Below are 22126 nucleotides of genomic sequence, written 5' to 3' on the forward strand. Positions count from 1 at the left end.
GCTTCCGGGTCATCCAAGCTATATATCCCAGTGTGTTCTCCAAGGTGCAGGCAATGAAGGGATGCATCTTGAGGTGAAAATTCTTCCTTAGGTTGAAGAGCATTACTCCTTTACTAGGTGTTTCTCTGTTTCCAGGTCTGTGCCTTTGACTTCATTTCATTGAAACATACTCTGGTTTTAACAAAAATGCAAAATACATAATTCTGCATCTTCCAAATGAGCTGTGACCTATCCAATATTCAGAAAGAACTATTATGTCTCTTGCTGGATGAGATGATATTCTTTAAGTCCTTGAAAAGATCTGTTTTACTGTGAGTCATGTTAAAAAAAGTATTAAATTAATAATTAAAATGTTGTTTTAACAGACCTTACCTAAGAGCATTGGAAAACTTAAGAAGTTGAGCAACTTGAATGCAGACAGAAATAAATTAGTGTCTTTACCAAAAGAGGTATGTGCTTTAAAAGAACAGTAATAATTATAAAGAAATAATAGCACACAAGGGATCAAAAATGTCACATGTTTTAAAAGACTTACTGCAGTGCTTTTTAAATGTTATGTACTCTCATTTGTGAGCATAGAAATGGGTGGAGGAGTTATATCAAAGAATGATCATCAGTAACATTAAAGAGAGTAGGTGGGTCCAGATGACTATGAGCATTGTTGAGAAAGGCGAATTGATAGGATTTTAAGTGGGAGAAAGAGAGAGTTTGACATTTCTGGCCCGACATACAGAGAACCATTGACAGAAATAGGTAATTTGGGAGTTTAGCAGAGGAAATGGATAACGTTGGGTCTAACGGAGTTAAATGTGAAATTAAACTGCTTCCTAAGCCTTTGGAATTATAAAAGTGGACCTTGATGCAACCCTTTTAGTGGGCAGAGACCGATACCCGGCAGTGTTCATGTCTGGGAGAGAGTGAATGAACTCTTCACAAAGGCATTCACATAGAGGGAGGTGAATGGGCAGCTGTAGCCAGATTCTTAGGAATTGTGTGTGTGTGTGTGTGTGTGTGTGTGTGTGTGTGTGTGTGAATGATCCAACCAGGAGAAGAGACCATCACCATGCATTGTGGGAAGTAGTTGTGCAGTCATAGAGGCACTTCAGTTCTGGCAAGGGAATTGGCTGAAAACAAGGGGACTCAGAGCAGATTTAACAAGGATGCATGTGTGATGTTTAACAAGAAAGCTTACCTTCTATTTGGAACTAGAGGAACTGGGAGATGGGTAGTTGATTTTTTTGTTAACTGTTAGCCTGAAACTCAGTTTAGCCGCCTTTCTTCCCCCCCTCATCAAATATTGGTGAGCCCCGTCCCCTTTGTTAGGCCTCACATGAAAAGGTGTCATATTGTGTGAGATGATCCCTGGCCAGGCGCAGTGTCCTTCCTATCTCTGTTTTTACCCTTTCTTACATCTCTCTTGGGATAATTTTATTTAATTTATTTATTTATTATTATTATTTTTTATTTCTCTTGGGATAATTTTAAAACTACCATCCCACCAGCCAGAACTTGTGTGTTCTTATTTTCCTATGGCCCTTCTCTGGGTGTCTGAGCTTTGCTCGGTTTCTCTTTCTCTTTCCTCATCTTGGTGCTCTACCCTCTGGGTCCCAGTCTTCTGCCTGGGCAAGACAGCTAACATTTCTGAAGGGATGCATAGAGGGTATTTGTCATAAATGTGGCCATATTCTGACCCATCCTTACTCTGAGCACTGGCACTTAAAGAAAACTGTTCCCTACAGAAAGACTTCAGTAAACCTCTGCTAAACTGGGACACAAGTAAGAGGTTCTGATAATTAGAACATGTTAGTTCCGGTCTCACGGTGATAAACCAAAACACAGAGCTGATATTCTGAATATTGATTTTACTCTTGTTGAATGAGTAGTGGACTGGACACGTAGACATGTGCACAGGGAAGTAGGGAAGATTTCTTTCTTTCTAGATGCCACTTACTGTACTCGGTGCTGTTGTGTTTGCTAACTCCCTGAATCCTCACAATGGCTTTTGAGGTCATAAGGGAGAGTTCCTCATTTTCCAGATGAGGAAGCTGAGGCCAGTGGAAAGCCTTCCTCAGCAGGCCTCATCAAGCTAGCAGTCAGTAGAACGGGCTTCAGAGATGTGTCCCCACAGCCCGCTCACTGTTCTTCCACAGGCCAAGGAAAGCATGGCCGCTCGGGTCATACAGATTCAGTCCAGCCTTTTCACATGTGGCCCTGAGGTAAGACAGGACCTTCAGTTGGTAAAGAGAGGTCAGACTGTCTTTAGTTTGGACATGTTCGAAAATTAATACATTTCAGGAACACTTTCAAGGTTAGTGCTGAAGGGAGCACTTGGGAGTTGAATGTCCATCCCCAGTACGTTTCCCCACCTAGCCTGTCTTCCCCATCCCCCTCTTCTGATTCTCTTGCAAAGGAATACATCCTAGGCACAACTTTAACATTTTATTTGTGTAAAATTACTGCCATCATGTTAGCATCTGTCCTCTTTACATTTTAAGAGAATGAAACTTGTACTCAGGGTCCAGAGGGATATGCCCACCACGTGCTGTGTGTCTGTGCAAATTTATTAGAACAGTGTTGCACGATGTGGAAAGTGAATGTGGTGTGAAAATAGTTCTAGCTTTGAAGCATTCTAGCTAGCTGTCACGTGTTCTCCACTCTCTATGAAATTGTGATTGGTTTTCTGGCAGGTAGAGCTTGATGATAGAGTCTGTGCCCTTTCCTGCAGTGGTGAGAGAAAGCAGAGAATGTGCTGAGGTTTTTAGGAACTGGCTCTCTTCTAGCACACCTTCACTGCTACTCACTCACACTCACCTCCCAGGGTAGGGAAACGCCCTGAGCCCATGTCCCTGATTCCACTGCGGGTTACAGTGTGGTGACCCCAGAGAAATGGCAGCTGAGTGCTTGCCGTTGACTATCGGGGCTGAGCAGCCAGACCACCCCAGGCCTCCTGACCTCCAAGTGTGTCGTGGTGGTCTGTGCCGCACTGCCGTGCCATGAGTCTCTGTGCACTGAGTGTGGCAGGCCCTGTGACCGCACGTGTGTGTGCATGCGTGTGTGTGTGTGGGTGGGTGTGGAATCGGGGCAGTGGGGCTGGGCCTAGGGGACTATGTGTGTGTGCACTTGCTCTGCCTTCAAGCTTGATACCATTTGATCACATCCTATACTTTCCTTGTTGGATTCTGCACTTGCAAAACTCTACTACTTTCTCTTGAACAGTTAAGTTGCACGCATGACACATCTAAACTGAAACGCTGACTGATTCAGTATATATGCCCAAAATCCATAATTGTATTGATTGCGATTGGGTCTGGTGTGCCATGTAGTTCTTCCTATTTTTTGGCTTTCTTTAATTTGATACTATTGTATATCATGTTTTAGAGCACAGCTCCTTAGTCTCTGGCAGCATTTATTTGTTTTTGGTTTTTTTCCCAAGTGAGGGGAAAATGTACTGTGTGGGTCACAATAATAGATTCTGTTTGTGTTTTGTGGTGTTATTTGTAGCAAACATTTGCAAATCAATGAATGTCTCTTGTTTTCTTAATTGTTAGCTGCTTGGAAATTTAGAAAAGTCGGGTAAAGTTGTTATCTTGTAAGTATTGTTCAGACCACAGTTGCATCTCTAACTTCCATTTTGCTTCTGAAATGCATGAAGATTTCAAATCAGCTGACTGCTTTGTGTGTTCCTCATTGTAAAATATTGGACATTTTCCTCTAAACTCAGTTTGTTTGTTTTTTTAAATGACCGCATGGCCTGGAACCTTATTTTGTTACGTGTTTGTCAGATTTGTTCAGATTGTTCTCTCTCAAAAGAATGCTTTTCTGTGAATTACATTTTAAGTTATTCAGAAATTCCGAAAGGCATAACATGGCAGCTCATCTGTCTTCACTAAATTCCGGTTTGTCAGCATAATTCTCTCTCCAATGGAAAGGCTAGATTTGCTTTATTTGCTACATGTGGCATGCTTCTGATTTTTCAAGCAACTTATTTGTATCTTTTATTTCTCATTCTGTCATGTAAGTGTGTATGCTTCTGGGGGAAAGAAGGCTCCCTAAAAAACTTAACGTTTTTGGTGGAGGGAAGAATTAAGAAGAGACTGCATTCTGTGATGCATGGATAGACAGGGAGTTGGTTTATGTGTGATTGTGAGTATGATGAAAGAGAGCCAGCAACTTCATAATATTCCCCAGACAAATCTTACCTTTGAACAACCTGCACCATCTAAAGAGTTTCTGGCTGGAAGAAATTGAGCATGTGTCCAAGTTTAGCGTCCAGTCTTTTGTCTCCATTAAGTCAAAGTGAAAGTGATCTTGACTCCATCACACTTACCCAATCAAAAGATAGGATTTGCAGATCATTTATCAAAGCTTGTTTTTGTTTTAAATCTGGCACTCTGTAAATGTTAATTACCCATAAATATTGTAATTTTCAGAAGTGTCTGTGATGATAGAGAATTCGTTTTATGGATAGCTTTCTGTCTTCTTATTACAATTTAGTGTAAGCTTCCATCATATTCTAAAATGGATTATTGATAAAAGAGATAAGATAAAACCTAAAAATACTAGAATAAAATATGGTTGGCCACTGGATTTCAGAATGGAGAAGGCATTCCCAAACTTGAAAGAGGAAACAAGTCCTAAAAAAACAACAAGTTGGTAGAATTTGTCTATGTGAAAATTAGATTTCTGGTCTTCAAGAAGGTAAAGACAGCCTGGGGGCCAGGGTCTTACAACGTTACAGATGAAGAGGTCTCTCCTCATTCTATTCGAAATCCTTCCTGATCATTGAGAAAAAGATGTTCCCACTAGAGAAAAGTGGACAAAAATTAAAGCAAAGAACCCACCACAATAAACAATAAGTGATTTAGAGAAAAAAAAATAGAAATGGCTATCGATGTGAAAAAATTTTAGTCCCATCAGTATTCACAGAAATGTTAATAGAAGCTTTTTGACCTTTCAAATTGTCAAGATTTAAAAAAAAAAATGATACCAGATGTTGGCGAGGGCACAGGAAAATGCATAGATAATATGGAAGTATAAATTATTATGTCTTCTGGAAGGGAACACATATTGAAGGATCCTTTGAAAGTGTTCATACCCTTTGATTCTGCAGTGCCACTTCTAGGGCTTTGTCCTAGGAACATAGTGTGGTACACATGAAAACCATGCACAAGAATATTTCTCATGTATATGTAGGGGCAGCTAACAGGTACACATACAGGGGCAGCTCACACGCACCGCCAGGTACTGTGCTTTCCTGCATATTCGTGTCTAATCTTCACAACAGTCCTGTGAGGTGTGGGTAAGTCGTTATCAACATCCAAGAGTCCTGGAAACCCAGACTCAGCTGAAGTAACTTGCCCAAGATGACACAGGAAACACATGGTAGAACCAACTATCAGCATCTAATGCGGGAGATGTGTGATCTGCGAGACGTCTGTAGAACGAAATAGTTATGTGGTCAATAAAAGTCCTTTTAGAAACATAATGATGTGGGAGGATGTTCCTCGTGTCATGTATAAACAGAAGTGCTGAAGATCATAGTGTTGGTCCTAATTTCATCAAAGTGTGTGTGTATATATATCGTCACAAGCGCGTGGCAATAATACTGGAAGATTGTACTTCAGAATGTTAATACCAATTATCCCTTTGGGGTAGGATTGGTCTGAGTTTTTTCCTTGTGCCTTTATGTGTGTGTATATATGGTTTTTATTTTTCAGTCAACATAACTTTTTTATAATTAGAAATGAAGAATGCCATAGCTGTTAGTGGATATTTTGATGTCAGGGGCCCAACAATTCAGGAAGTCCCAAAGCCACATGATTTCCAAAATATTTATGAAATAGGAACATTCGAATAATATGCCACAGATGATGATGGGAAAGGCAAAAAACAGTCTTTGGTTTCTAAAATTACTCACCATATTATTACAGCTCAAATTGTATTTTGACCAGATTTCACTTATTGTACGTTTTCCTTTCTGCCAGTGAAATGTGGGTTCCATTCTGTTACATATAGAATATTAAAAGGCAGATAGTGAAGGAAAAATGAAAGTTTCTTCACACTTGGGGCAGGTGTTCAGAAAGTGGAATATAGGTAGACAAGGATGACTAATATATATGGGCTTTCTCTTTGGATCACTGACAGTGATTCTCTTCTTGAGTAATGTCACCTGCAGGCAATTAATACTTAGCGCAGCTGACCCGACTCAGGGTTTGCTCAATGACCTGCAGGTCCCATCTCCTCAAGATGGGTTAAATGAGGTACAAATAGTGAAGGAATGTATCGTCTGGAATTAAGAGACACAAACCAGCAAAACAAAGATTCTCAGCTACATTCTGTAGTTCTCCAAGTCCAATCCCTTGTATTCTGGGAAGGTGCTATTATGTGGTTTAAGGAAGTTTAAAAATACCAGCTTCCTACATAGATGGTAACAAGTTATTTAAACAGTGACTCTGCTTCCCAGAATTTCTAAGTGATACAGGCATTTTATCCTGATGAACACTAAGGATGCTGTAAACTGTCCCTCCTGAACCCGAGAGAGAAAACAGAAATACACATGAACCATATGTAGACTAGAATACTGAGCTCACGCCAGTGCTTCACTAGCAGTAAAGTCACGGTGTATTTATCCCTAGTATTTTCCACGGTGACATTTTGTCATTTTGTCACTGTGATGCATTGCCGGGGAGAGATCTTTAAGAAGGTCAGGTGTGTTCTGGGAGGAGCTCACCAGGGTCAGCACACTTCCAACAACACAGCAGGCACGCAAGTGTTGACTGCACTGGTCCTTTGGATCCGGGACTTGGACTTCTTGAAAAGACAGTAACTGTCACGTTGGTTTGCCAGCCACATTTATTAGGCCAGGTTCTATGATAAGTTCTAAATTGTGTTTGTGGTTTCATATAATTTGATCCTGATTGTTATTTTTGGTTAAAGTAACATAGTCTAACACACAAAACACAGGACTGAGCCTTAGTTCCAGCCCAGGTCTTTGTGATCCCAGAGCATCCTGCTCCAGTGCACCACATTCCTCTCTGATGTCTATGAAGAACGATACCTTTTGAGTTATGGTTTTTACTGCTTAATAATCCTCTCTGAAAGCCAAAGGCTCGTGCCATGCCTTCCTGGCTGATTTGGAAAGAGGTCTCTGTTTGTGCACTGTTTTGCCTGGGACAGTGCGTGCCTCTGAGGGTGATAAAGGCGTCCCGGCACGCTGGGCAATAACACTCGCTCTTTGTTGGCATTGTTTCATTGTTTTCTGAAACCCTTCGACAATAGAGATCAGGAGGTCACTCTGCCTGCTGTGACAACCCAGAGTGCCTACGAGGCTCTTGAATACAATTGCTTTCCACCCCTTGAGGTCTCAAATGGGTTTGAGATTAGAAGGGGAAAGGAAAAAGAAAAAATAAATAAATGAGACTATAAACACAGTCGACAGCTCACACATTCCATTGGGAGTTCACATTATTCCCCGCCCCCCCGCAAAAGACTTAAGGGGTGTTTACTTGTCCAGAACTTTTATTGCTCCAACAACTGTTAGAGCCCTCTCTGACCCATCTTAATGAGTTGTTTTTTGATAGATATGATATGTACATGATACAAATTGAAAATGTTCACATGGTATAGTATTAGGGCCCCAAAACAGATATCCTACAGGTGGCTGGAGCAGTGGACAGCTTCATGACAGAGTGCCCACAATTATGATGCAGTTTCAGCTCTGTACACACTCCAGTAGCTTATTTTGCCACTGTGAGGGTTGTGTATGTGCATAACTGCTTTGCCTCCCTGGAGTACAGATAAATCTTATGTCTTTATAGCCAGGCCAGGATGATAAGGTTAAGGTGAGGTCCAGCCTCAGCCACGTGCTGACCTGGAAGACCTCCCACGTGGCACAGATCCACCACTGAGCCCAAAGCCCATTGCACATGGAGCAGGGTCATGGGGGGTTCCCCTCCATGAGCAGCTTGGGGATTTCTTCCCATGAATAGATCTTTGTTGGGATGATCTCTGATAAACTTCAGAGAAAATCTAATCATGTCCATCCTCAAAAGATTTGACATTTTGATTCCTTCCATAATATTCCTGGGCGTCTGAGTAAAACTGATGATTCCCTTCCTCAAGAGGGAAGAATGCCAACCCCCTCAAAGATCTTGTTGTATATCTCTTTTAGGGCATGATTTTGGGGCCCTGTATTTATAAAACCCAAGAGAGGCCTCTCTAATGATTTTTAATACAAAAAAGAAGAGTTTTGTGGTTTTCATTTCTGCACGTAGAAGCAGATATTAACTTCAAGTAGCAGCCTTTCACTAGTAAATAAATAAACATAAGTGTATAAACATATCTAAATGAGAAAAGTTGGCAGGTAGGTAGGATGGGTACTGTACTTGCCAAGCACCCTGGTTTTATGGACACGTACAAGTTAAACATCTCAGTGAAACAATCTCTCAGAGGGTTTGTATAGGTCATAATTACAAAAGAAATGCAGAGAGCAGTGTATCAATATGGAATGTGGGGTTTGGGGAAGACTCGATGGTGTAGAGGATGTTTAGCTACTTTTGGGCAGTTGGTAAGATTTAGAAGGACAGAAAAAAGAAGAGCATTTCTATAAGACACAGTGAGACCAAAATGTTATATTTTAGAGGGCAGTGAATACACCAGTTTTACTGGGATGGGAAATGTGAATACTCAGAAATTATGGGGACAGTCTAAAAGCCTTTCTGGGTGTTCTCCATTTTAGACAAACGTTAGTTCGTGTTTTCTTTTATGTTTATTTTTCTTTTACATCCATTATGGTTAAGTACTCTGGTTAAATACATGATCTCAAGTCTTTATGTTAACTCCTAAGGGAAGACATAATAAGATCGTTCATGAAGGTAATGTTCATAATTATGTAGCATAATTTTTATTTCATAAAAAGCCAAATGTTCATAATTAGGTAGCAATTTCATAAATATGCATTCTGCTTTTTTAAGGTACATACATATATTAAACACATGTATACATAGAAGAGGGCATAAGATGTACTCAGATATCATGAAAGATGCAAATCTGCCTCTCCTCAAGTGGGAAGCTGTGGAGTATTTTTCCATGTGTCAGAGAGACATCAATAGGTTCCTTCATGAGCCTTTTCTTGCAATCACTCTCGGTCAGGATAGTGAGTACAGGAAGAATGTAGTACTGTATGGAGTCCTGCAGAATGTTGTGTCTGAGATTGAGTTATTTTTCCACCCCCTTGATTCAGCTTTCCTGACCATAGAAACCGTGGCCAGTTTGTTCAAGAGAATGGTTCAGTTCTTTTGTGCTTATGTTCTTTTTTGAAGACCAGGCTCATACAAAGCTCAATTACCTTTGAATCACTTACTAAATAAGTAAATAAATTAATAGTAATCAAATTTGGTATGGATGTTGAAATTGATATGTTTCTACGAGCATTAAATTGACCAGATTAATGTGTGTATTTACCACATTCAGTTTTTGCTAAAATATTGTTGATTTTGCATTTGTGAAAGGAAAATGAATAATGAATTTACCAAGTTGTGAATGACCAAAAGCAATTAAAAGATGTATGGTGGAAAATTAATGTACTGTATTGTCTATCTGATACCTTTTTCCTTTTTTTGCTTTTGAAATGAACTGAGACACTGGGAACACTGGATTTAATATAATGGGCAAGTCTTCAAAGGGGTGTGCATGTATCATTGTTGGCCTTATTTTTGAAACTTAGAATTCTTAATCTACCAAATAATATTTATCTGGACCTGGGTAGCTTAGTTAGTATTTAAAAGATACAGTTGCTATTTGGATAGCAGTGGAAAATGACTTGCTTTTCAGAATGAGATTTTTGAACTGTACTGTTTATTTTCTTGATTTAATTTAGAATATGTACATTTAACATATTGTAGAGATTTTTATGAACTTACTGGACTACTTAATGTTTATATGATTTAAATTAATCATAGTTGGCCTCAGTGAAACTTAAAATCATGTGGTATCATTTTATGTGTTCTTTTCATGCCAGTTGACAAACAAGATACTCCAGTCCCACCACCATCTTCCACAAAAACCTGGAAAAAAGATGCATTTTCTTTCTCATTGTAGATTGGAGGGTGCTGCAGCCTCACTGTGTTCTGTGTGCGTGACAATAGACTAACTCGGATACCTGCGGAGGTGTCTCAGGCCACAGAGCTTCATGTCCTGGATGTGGCAGGGAACAGGTAAGCGTGTTCTGGTTTGCTTTTTTTGAGAAAAAGAGCCAGATGTTCATCCACTCCAGCCTTTGTCATGCGTCTTTGCCATCTTGCCTTTGCTCCATCTTATAGAATATGTAGCAATTAGTCGAATGACCCAGAGCCCAGAAAGTTGTTAATCTGAGAGCAGGAGTGATGGATCTAGATGTGGGGGTAGAGAGGTCAGGGATGGCCTGAGTGCAGGGCACTTTGAAGTTTAAGTGGACGCTTCTGTAGAAATGCTTCCCAGAACAGCATACAGTGATGTAAGGGCAACAGCGCTGCCTGAGAACTGGGATACTTAGGTTTTACCTTAACTTTGATAGCTTTTGTAAGTCATCGTGAGCCTCTGGGCTTCCTCATCTGAAGGATGAGCTTGAATGAGTTTGAACTAGATTTTTGACCAGGAGTCTTGATGTGCTCTGCTGGTGATTCTGAACCCCTTGAAATTGTAAACAAAATTATATTCAAGGGACACTTTTCTGGCCAAAGGATCCCCAGCTAATGTCAGAATCACCAAGTGGTCATAATCAAAGTGAAGAGCTACCTGACTGGTATTCCCCAAGGTCACAGCAGTGCCATTTCTCACGTTCTGAGGTCAGAGGTCATGGTAGACTGCTCCCTGGTTTTGGAATATTCCTCCTCTTCACCTGTTTAGACTATGGATTTGTTTCAGCCAGTCCGAACTGATTTCGTCACCTCAGATCACATATGCACTTGCTTTCCCCTAGTCTAGCCCAGCTACTCTTTCTGCCTGGGACCCCCTCTCTCTGGCTCCCACTTTTATCTCTCATCACTCATGTTTTCATTTCCTCCGGGGAGCTTTCTTTGCATGGAGCCTGCTCATTTGAATTCCCCCTAACATAGCACTGACAGCACCGTATGATAATTGCCGGCTTACGCGCGCGTGACCATCTGAACCTAAAGGTGCGCGAAGCCAGATGTGGCATCTGTGCCACTGTACCGTTTATCCCCGCACAGTGCCTGACACATGCTAGAAGCCTGGTAGATATTTATCGCCCAAATGAAAATGTTAAAAATGTTAGTTCTGCAGAGTGAATAGTAGGCCACTGGGAAATGCTTTGTATCACAGGCTGCATCACCAAAGGAATTTAAAAAATGCTTTCGAGTGTTATATAGTTAGGAGAAAAAGTGCTCAGCCAGGGGAAACTAATCAATGACTTTAAATGAGAGATAGCAGCAGCAGTCGGAAGAGTGTTTGGGGGATTGTGTGCTAAGTGCTGCTTAAACTGGTCCCTTAGGTCAGGCACAAGCCACCATTTCTCATTCTGGCTAATGGATTTAGGTAGTGGTGCTAATAAATAGCAGGACTCAGCGGGCCTCAGGGAACGCCCACCATTTTCAAGCGAAGGCTTTCCGGACATCTTGATAGATTCTTGAACCACTGACTGGATACCGGAAACTCAGGGTTAATTTGAGTTGAGCGTTGACTTTTTGCTGGATGGAGTCTCACGTGAAGCATAGAGCTTGGGAAGGGTGGGTCTTTCCTAAACTCCAGCAGTAGAAACTCAGTGACTCCAAACCTTCCCAGATTCTTGCCACACCTGTGAGCATGAAATTGCACCACTAATTCTTGAGCCTGAAAACTGTTTTTCACACGAGTGAAGCCTCCAATCTCTAGTTCTCAGAAGGGAAAGTTGAATTTTTATTATGCTTGGGCTGGGGTGGAGAAAACCCCATTAAAAAGTAGAGTTACATAGCTGTCATCTGAGTCAGTTAAATGTGTCACAGATTCATATATACAGATTCATAACCAAATTTTAAACCTATTAAAATATTTAATTACTACTTATTTAAAGTATTAGGATAGAAACTAATAAAAAAAAGGCTACGATGTCAGCTTTTTAGCTTGCAGAAATGTTATACCATGGGAAATCATACCACATACAAGAGAAGTTTTCGCCTCTTCTCTCAAGCATATAAAAATAGCAAATGACACAGACTATATGTTAGTTTCCACAAATTTTCTTTGACAAGTTTGATAGGGTAACTATAAAATGCCACTTGGAAACTAAGTATCAAATCTTGTGGTACAGTAACAGAGAAGATGTCTTTTGTCAGCAGCTACCCATGGACACAGAATCCATTTCCTTAATTCTTAATCTTTCCCATAGGAATATCCACCCACTACACAATATCTAGTATTTGAGGATCTTTGAGGAAGAGTAGTACTGAATACTAGAAACAGTGACTACCAATGGGGAAACAGTTCGTGCCTTTGAATTTTATAACCCCCAAAATTAGATCTAAAAATATTAAAACATATTACCTCACAGCTGTTAGAGTGGATGTTGTCAAAAAGACAAGAGATAACAAGTGTTAGTAAGGATGTGGAGACAGGGGAACCCCCGCACTCTGCTGGTGGGAAGGTAAATTGGCATAGCCACTAGAGAAAACAGTATGGAGGTTCCTCAAAAAATTAAAAATATAACCATCATATGCTATAGTGATCCCACTTCTGGTATATAGCCAAAGGAAATGAAAACAGGATATTGAAGAGAGATCTGCACTCCCATGTTCACTGCAGCATTGCTTTAGTCCTTGTACCATTCACAGTAGCCAAGATATGGAAACCTCCTAAACATCATCAGCAGATGAATGAATGGATAAAGAAGATGTGGTGTGATATATATAATGGAATATTATTCAGCCATAAGAAAGAAAAAAAACATTTATGACAATATGGATGGACCTTAAGGGCATTATGCTAAGTGAAATAAGTCACACAGAAAAAGACAAATCCTGTCTGATCTCACATGTGAAATCTAAAGAAGTCAAATTCCTAGAAATAGAGAGTAGAATGGCGGTCACCAGGGGCTAAGAGTGGGGGAGATAGGGAGGTATTGATCAGTGGGTACAAATTCCCAGTTATAAGATGAGTAAGTTCTGGGGACCTAACGTATATCCTGGTGACTGTAGTTAACAGTACCACCTTATATCCTTGAAAGTTGCCGAGTGAATAGATCTTTGAATGGTCTCGACACACACATACACACATACACACACACAAAAAGTTGGTGATTATATGACTGGATGGAGGTGTTAACTAACTCTACTGTGGTAGTCACTTTAGGAATATATATATAATATATATGTATATATAATATATATAACACCTTAAAGTTACACAATATTACATGGCAATTATAGCTCAGTAAAACTGAGAAAAAATATTAAAAGACAAAACACAACATGGCAGTGTAGCTATACTGTGGAATAGTAAGCAGTTAAAGAGGGAGATAATTTTTCTGTGTAGTGACACAGGAGGCCCATGGTACCAAATAAAAAGAACAGCTCTTGGACAATACATAGCACTCTCATTTTTGTTTTTGCTTTTAAAACAACATATCTATGCAGTACAACAAAAGCATTAATAATAGTTCCCCTAGAGGCAGAGTGGAGGCTTGAGGTTACCGGGGGCTTTCCCTTTAGATATTTTGGTATTACTTAATTTTTCCCACCGATTATGTTTTCTCTCTATGTCTTTAAACAGTTTTGAAAACTTTGCTTAAAACAAAATTTAGTAGGAGGTAAAAATTCTAGTAGGAGGTAGGAGGTAAAACTAAAAATTCTAGTAGGAGGTAAAAACATTCGGTTGTAAGAAGCATGCAACTGTAGGTTAAGTCAGTATTGCATTGATCCAGTTGGCCGTGTGTAGTTGTTAAATAAATTTGACAGCACGGTCACTACAGCAGTGCAGAGGTGGGGAAGGTCACCTCAGGTTAGTTGGTCAGGGATTTAACTGGAAATGAGAGGCTTGGCTCATGGTGTGGTTATTCATTTGCTTTAGTCCTTGTACCATTGATGTAAATAGTAACCACAGGCTTTTTATTTTGAGGGGATGTGGTCCTATATAAAACAGGGAGATGTGAGATGTGTACAAATAGGACTGTGGTTTCTTGTATTCTGCAGTGTACAGAAGGTACCAGAATAAACCAAAAATGTACTTTTAACTCCTCTGAAAAGCAGGAATATATATATACACACACACACTTTTATCTGGGATGGTTCACCCAAGAGAAACAGAGGAGTGTGTGTAATGTGTATTTTCTGCCCCAGGTAGCGGTGAATCAGTGGGGGTTAGCTCAGACTGCAGAATCTCCATGTACAGACTGGGCAGGGAACAGAGCACTTTTGTTTTCTTTTTGTCTTTGACACTACTGGAGCACCCCTCCATGGGACACTTAGTCAACAAACTCATGTGTGGTATGTGCTCGTTTGGCAACCACCATGTTCAAACTGGCCCTCTGATTCTTTACAGGGAAACTGATGTTCTAGACAAGTCACTAATCTTATATGGCTTGGTTGAATGTGATTATAAGATCTGTTGTAGAGTCTAGTAATTTATTTTAACTTTTACCATATGATTGTTATCCTTAGAAGCTGTTATTTATTACTGATGCTCTGTTTAGCCCTTTATTTATGCCTTTGCTTTAGCACTTAGCTGCAAAGCCAGTTATTCTGAGAAGGTATGATGGCTATGTTGGAGTATTTGTGTTTTGTGCCAGTTTTCGAATCTTAATATTTTTTTCTTTAAGCTCTCATGATTAAGAAATCTAGAGATACTGACTGTAAATATCTTGTGTAAGACCCTGAAAATTTCAAAAGAATTATCCCTTTGTTCAATAAAATGAAAAAGTTTTAAAGTACTGGAAGCTTTCACAGTGTGTTAGGATACTCTTAAAAAAAAATCCCTGTCACCAGGTCTGGCAAATACACGTCTATGTCTTTAACTTCCTTGCATTTGAGTAAATGTGTGACAGCCTTTGGGCAGAGGCAGGAATAATTTGTTGTATAAGCATAAGAGATTTCACTTTCTATCTCGCTCAAAGACCCAACACCTCAGAATAGGAAGTGGAGCTGTAAAGCCTCTGCTACCTCAGATCCCTTGGGCGTCCTATCACTGAACTCGGTAGATTCTGGGATTTAAAAACACATATTTCTCACTCAGTTCGGCCCTTAAGAGCAAAGTATTAGAGTGTATAATACACAGAGACTTTTCAAGGGTACTTTAACACATGGAAATCTCGTGGGTGCATTGACTTTAAAACCTAACTCCCACATAAGGTACAATTCCACTGACTCAGTACTGCACCCAACACGTATGTGTGGGATGGACCAGCCTTTGCTGGACTGTTAGGAAAAGAAAATATTTTGTCATCTCTGTAACTTGTATATTGGAAGTATTTTGTAAGACATATTAATTTGTTCTTGTGAAAAGTTTGTTAATAATGCATTTGTTGTTAACACTCTCCATGCACTCTTTGATAATTTTTACTTCATTTATTAAGGTAACAACATTCTGTGCTTACATTTTATTTAGTTTAGTAATATTGGAGTACAACTTCTCTTCATATCCCTACATAGAGTTCAAGTTAGTTTTCCATAAGCCTGCCCATTCTGAATGGCATCTCTGTCTGATAATGCAGTACTGATCTCTCGGTAAGATGTATAGGTAGACCTCCCACATGTGTTAAACTGGAAATAGGTGTGCAAGTTCATAAAAGAAAGAGCCCCAGCAATACATGCTGCCATATGATTTCTTTTTTTTTTTTTTTAAGATTTTTATTTATTTATTTGACAGAGACACAGCGAGAGCAGGAACACAAGCAGGGGGAGTGGGAGAGGGAGAAGCAGGCTTCCCGCGGAGCAGGGAGCCCAATGCGGGGCTCGATCCCAGGACCCTGGGATCATGACCTGAGCCGAAGGCAGACGCTTAACGACTGAGCCACCCAGGCACCCCTGCCATATGACTTCTTATGGAATTCATGGGCCAGGGATTTCTTTTCAGAAAATGTGCCTCATCTTGTGGCTCACAGAATGCAGTGAGCTCATTACTGTCCAGCTTGTGAAGTCACTGCTGAGATTGTAATTTAATGCACATGGAGCCATCTTTAGAGTAAAAATACTTGATCAAATACAACCTTAGGTTCATTAAACCTTAAATTCCTGGTGTCTGCAGAGGTTTGGTTGTTTTCACAGTGCATTAGTAGACTTGTATAAAGCATTGGTTTTTACTAAAGCCGTCTTTTCACCCCCAGCCCTGTTAGCATTTTGGGCCAGGTAATTCTTTGTTGTGGAGGCTGTCCTATGCATTATAGGATGTTAGCAACATCCCTGGCCTCTACCCACTCGATGCCAACAGCACCGCCCAAAAATATGTACAGACGTTGCCAAATGTCCCTGGGGCAGAAGCGCCCCTGGTTAAGAACCACTGCACTAAAGTAATCTTCGGCAAGTATGCACTATATATGATTCCCAGTGCTGGTCTTTGCTAAGTGTAGAGTTACGTGGGTGCAGCCACTCTGTCAGACATGTGTGTGAACATTAATATAAAATTAATCTTTGGGTGTCACATTACAGTTTTTAAAGCTTTAATATATATGATCTCATTTGAAACTGAAACAATGTGAAGTGGACATTAATTATCACATAGGAGTCTGGGGAAGTGGGAGCTTCCAGAAACTAGAAGATACAAGTTTAACATGGATACCTAAAATAATCTCCTTAGAGAAAGAAAATGCAGTGCAGGAAGAAAATGTTTTAATCTTTATTATAACTGCCACTTAAACTCTTTAGCACCCTAGGCATCTCCTTTCACTCTTCCTCATTTGCCAAGTGCTACTGAAAACAGGCCATCGTCAGGGGGGCTTTTGCCATTGACTTAGAACTCCTGCTTCTGGGTCCTTCCACGGTCACACTGGCTTTTTTTCCTCTTTAAATCGAAACCTCCTCTAACGTTTTGCCCTGTGGCCGGAGGTGCTGATGAGAGACATGACAGCAGAAGAGGGAAGCACAGTGACGGACTGAGGAGTGTGCTCACAAAGAGTACACCAAGGATTTTATTATAAACATAACATCTTGTTCCATGTTGAATCCATGAGGTTCTTTGTAATGGTTTTTTTTCTATCTGTATTGATAGGGATTGATGTAATTATAAAATCTGAGACCTTGATGTCTTCTTTTGTTTTAAATTAGGCTGTTACATCTGCCTTTATCCCTGACCGCCTTGAAGCTGAAGGCTTTGTGGTTGTCTGACAACCAATCCCAGCCCCTGCTCACATTCCAGACGGACACAGACCACACCACAGGAGAGAAGATTTTGACCTGTGTCTTGCTTCCTCAGCTGCCTTCTGAACCTACTTGCCAAGGTGAAATTAAGAACAATACTCATATGGCCACAAGAATTAGTAGGAGCCAATACCTATCCGTAAGACCTCTTACTCCCACGTGTGTAATTTGTCCAATGTGCCCCTAGCCCGGGTGAGGTCACTGTGGGTGTCCTCTGGGAAGGTTCGTTCCCCTGCACCTTCGAAAAAAAGTACCCCTCACACCTGCTTATCATACCTGAAATTCCTTAAACAGGCTTTTGGGTTTGAATTATCACTAAGGCTGAAAGTACAAATACTCTTAAAAAAGTTGACAGAGTCCCTTAAAATCCAGACTGGTGGTTCAGAGGGTTAGTATTGAACACCACTGACAAACAGTTTTTGTTTTTTTTTAAAGATTTATTTATTTATTAATTTATTTTAGAGAGAGAAAACACGAGTGGCAGGGGCAAAGGGAGAGGGAGAGAGATCTCAAGGTGACTCCACACTGAGCGCAGAGCCTGACCAGGACTTGATCTCACTACCCTGCAATCATGACCCAAGCTGAAATCAAGAGTCAGTGTTTAACTGACTGAGCCACCCAGGCGCCCCCACTGACAAATAGTTTTTAAGCCAATCTGTTATTTTAAGTCATTGTATCTTTGTTTTGTAAATTATGTGTGGTTTTAAAAAATATTTGCACTACCATCAAATTGCCATTATAAATCTTTTGCTGAGAGCTGGTTTTGATAGAAGACAACTTGAGTGCTCTGGGAGAATAGGAGTCCCCAGGTAGAAAGGCCGCAAAATCATCTTGCCAATCCCAGCCTTGTTAGAGGAGCTTTGAAGACCCCAAGGGAAAACAGCAGAACATGTTACTAAGGAAAGTACTAGTGTCCAACATGTGCAGCCACATCACTGTCATGTGAAAGGCTTTTTTTTTTTTCTTTCGTTTTTAAGAAGGCTCCATGCTCAATGTGGAGCCCAACATGGGGCCTGAACTCATGACGCTGAGATCAAAACCTGAGCTGAGATCAAGAATCGGATGCTTAACCCACTGAGCCACCCAGGCACCCCTCATGAGGAAGTTTTTTAAAGTTAGTATATAGAAAAGAACTGTGAAAAAGGATTCTATAAATTATGATGACATTCTGTAATGAGATACTAAATATTAATTTAGCAGATATTTTATATGATCTCAATAGAATTATGCATCATTGAAAAGAAAGGGTAACCCTGTCCCAGATTTTTTTCTTTTTGTTTTAAATTTTCTGAAATACTACATAGCAGTTACCAGTCACACAAACCCAGGTTCCCAGCTGATGTGGTCTTTGCCATGACAGAGAACCTGCCTCGCTGTGGGGCACTGGAGAGCTTGGTGAATGATGTCCCGGACGAGGCCTGGAATGAGCGTGCGGTGAACAGAGTCAGTGCAATCCGATTTCTGGAAGATGAAAGAGATGAAGAAGACAATGAAACGGTATGGAAATGGAGATTGTTGGCCTCCCTGAAAATTCAAAATTTAAAACCTTTCCAAGATCAAGAGTGGCACCTAATAAGGATTTCTGTTAATTTCAAAATGTTCTCTGCTTTGCCTTTACAAGAATTTTTTTAGAAGACAAAATTAGGTATTTCTAGGTACTGATTCACCAAATGTATATAAAGCAAATGGAACTTTTGGGTTTTTTTCTTGAATAGTTTATACTCTTATTCTTTATTTGTGTTAGCATCCCTTTTCAGCTCCACTGAACTGATTGGGAATTTGTTCTGTTTTTGTTGTTCTTGGTGAATGAAGTCTCTTTCCCACCACCATTTAGAGGTGTACCATGATGACTCCATTCACACTTCACAGCGTGACTTGGCTTGCCTTCTGTGGAGCTGTGCTTCTCTCTCTCCTTTATGTAATCATTCTCTTCACCCTCAGGCGGAGTGCCTGCCATCTTAGTTGGGTTAATTTACAAGTTTTCATCCAAAAATCAGGAATAGATTTGAAAGTACTACTTAGCCTTACTCTAATTTCTAAGCACATAGCCACACTTTAAAAATGTCTCTCGGCCTGCCGGGGTCTCCAGGAGTCCATGACAACTCTTGAAATATTACTACAAGTTGACTTGGGCGTCTTAAAGTCCTAGTGCTGAGATTTTCATAAGCGGAGCTTAGAGGGAGTACCTGCAGCCCCCAAAGCAAAAGACTGCCTGTGGTCTTTGTTATTTCAGCTGCCACCAAATGGGATTTTACGTGTTTACTGCAGTGGAGCGCAGAATAGGGATTAGGCACGACCAAGTGACTTCAGCAGAAAGGAGTCGTCAGTGCTTACCTGGTGGCTTGCTGGAGGGTGAGGATGTCACCAGCTCCTTCACTGCCTCAGTAGTGCCCGTGCAGTGCTGTGTTACCCTACTTAGGCTCCTCCTCCGGAAGCTCCTGGACAGGCCATTTACAAGACGGAAATGCTGTCCTACGAGCCAGAGAGTGCGTGACATGTCAAATAACACAATTTTTTAAAGATTGTCCCTTCCCTGACACTTCACTCCCAGCACTGTGGCCTTTATTAGAAGAATGTGAACTCTCTTTAGTAGGTAATACGAACAACACACACACAGCAGCGAAGTAAGAAAAGCAGCCCTTCTCTCTCGCTTCCCTTTTCCTTACACTCCCATGCCGCCAGGGTTGAAGGAAGCCAGAACCACTTCAGATAGTAGTAGACCATTGGCAGTGATTTTAAGTTAGAATTTGTTTACCCCTTTATCTTTTTCTTTCTTCACACCCCACACTAACATCTTAAAAATCCTTGTTTCCTTGCCCTTCATGGAACTTTATTTTTATCTTAAGCTGATCTTACATTTTACAAAGTACTCTTTTATTCTGAAAGTAATCCTTCTGTGTGGACTCGGTTAAGTTACACGCGACACCTTCGTCTTCCACGAGCTGCTAGTAAGCAGCTCAGAAGCGCACAGGGCTCCTGAGGAAGCGCTTCCGCCCCCTCTTAGCTTCTGCGCGCGCGCGAAGGGAGGCTTTGTCCCCGAGTGCCCCCACCTTGAAGCTGCGTGTTTGAAAGCGGAATGGCATAAAACCCACACACTCACTCCCCTGCTTGTTTTCAGAGAACACTTCTGCGGCGAGCCACTCCACACCCAGGGGAGCTAAAGAACATGAAAAAGACAGTGGAGAATTTACGGAATGACATGAATGCTGCTAAAGGACTGGATTCAAACAAAAACGAGGTCAATCACGCCATTGACCGAGTGACCACTTCTGTATAGAATTTCACCTCCGAATTTTACCTCCCGTGTCTTCCCCTGCTGTTGAGATCCTATCTCCTTCCTACCGAGGAGCCTCGCGCAGTCCTGGAGCTTCCCCGGGACGTGGGCACGTGCGCGTCACCGCCCGGGAACGTGGGTGCGTGCGCGTCACCGCCCCAGAACGTGGGCACGCACGTGCGCGTCACCGCCCCAGAACGTGGGCACGCACGTGCGCGTCACCGCCCAGGCCGCGCGCTGGCCTGCTGCTCTCCCGATGGAAGTGCCTTACTCCGGCTCCTCAGCCAGCCAGGGCGCCCAGTGCGCCCCCGGTGTGCCGCCTTTCCCCTGACTTCCAGTCATTTGTCCTAAGTAGAATACACTACTGTAAACATCTGACCTTTGTTTCTGTCTTATGTTGGGGTAAGGGAGAGCAGGAAGGGAAATTTTGTTGATCCTCCTCCCTCCCGTAAAGTGCTGGGACATTTTGAGCCCAAGTTCTCTTGGACCTACTGATGAGAGATAGTTTTATGTACGGGGCATAACTGATCCTTTTTAAAAAAACGTTCTGGCAGCTCAGATGGTGTAAATTTAAAAATTTTGTATAGGTATTTCGTAGCAAAAAAAAAGTTTTTTTTTGTTATTTTATCTTGGAAACGGTACATATTTTAGTATTTGTGCAGAAAAAAAAAAACAACAAAACAGCAGTCCTAAAGTATTTGTTTTCACTTGTACCATCCACTTGTGCCTTACTGTATCCTGAATCATGTCAAACCAGTTGTACGCAGTGGCATCCTTGAGCAGTGAGATGAGACTAGGAATGTGCTACTTTTAAAGTAGTGTTGGATTTTAATCAGTAATCTATCTGGTGGATTTGTTTTTAACCAAAAAGAAGAGTTACCACCAATTTGTAAATTTAATCAGTTGATTTTTTTTTAAAGATGAACCAAAGGATTAGATTGCTAATATTTCATGTCTTACACTTTAACTTTTTATGAATGAGTCTCTTATGAGTGTAGTGTCTGAGTGTAGCTATTTGGAAGGTATGCCATTTATAAAATAAAAGAGAGCAGAAAAGCACAAAAGGAGAAAACTGGTTCAGAAATTCAGTGGATAAATGAATTTTGTACTGCAAAAGAAAGTATGATTTTTAGGGAAGAAAGCTTTAAAAGTTTTATATTGAGATATAAAACCACAATAAAGCAAAATAACCATATTAGAAATGTTGCTATCTTTGTAAGTGCAATTTAATTTGTAAATAGAGTTTGAATCAAAGTATAACAAATCCTTGCTTCAAGTTTTAATTTTAAATCTGCTAATTTAAGGGGCATGGGGGTATGTTTTGGTATGTTTCTGTTGATTTCTTTCCTTTTTGGGGGGGGAATAATGTCATAAAAGAGAAATGAAAAGTGCCAGTCAATATGTGGTATCTAGGAAAATCATGATATTGTTGGTTTTTTGTTTTTCTCTCCATGAAATAAAATCACCCTGGAATTAACCATACAACTTTTTAAAATTAATTATCACCTTGTATGTTCAGATGGTGGCAAGTAGC

The 22126-nt window shown here is 40.7% G+C and overlaps 1 protein-coding gene across 3 annotated transcripts in view; it reads left to right on the plus strand.

The window, feature by feature from the left end:
- The window catches only part of LRRC1 (leucine rich repeat containing 1), a 125345-nt gene extending 103268 nt beyond the window's left edge, over positions 1–22077 (plus strand). For all 3 annotated transcript variants that reach the window (XM_025890647.2, XM_073905108.1, XM_073905107.1), the window contains exons 10-14: positions 366–449; positions 10099–10214; positions 17226–17398; positions 18679–18815; positions 20437–22077. In XM_025890647.2, coding sequence (XP_025746432.1) covers positions 366–449; positions 10099–10214; positions 17226–17398; positions 18679–18815; positions 20437–20595 — 669 coding nt within the window. In that variant the 3' untranslated portion in view covers positions 20596–22077. The remainder of the gene's footprint in view (positions 1–365; positions 450–10098; positions 10215–17225; positions 17399–18678; positions 18816–20436) is intronic.
- Positions 22078–22126: the final 49 nt, after the last annotated feature.

The sequence above is a fragment of the Callorhinus ursinus genome, unplaced genomic scaffold (genome assembly GCF_003265705.2).
Source record: "Callorhinus ursinus isolate GAN/ISIS: 27379988/994484 unplaced genomic scaffold, GSC_fseal_2.0 scaffold22, whole genome shotgun sequence".
In the NCBI taxonomy this organism is placed as follows: Eukaryota; Metazoa; Chordata; class Mammalia; order Carnivora; family Otariidae; genus Callorhinus; species Callorhinus ursinus.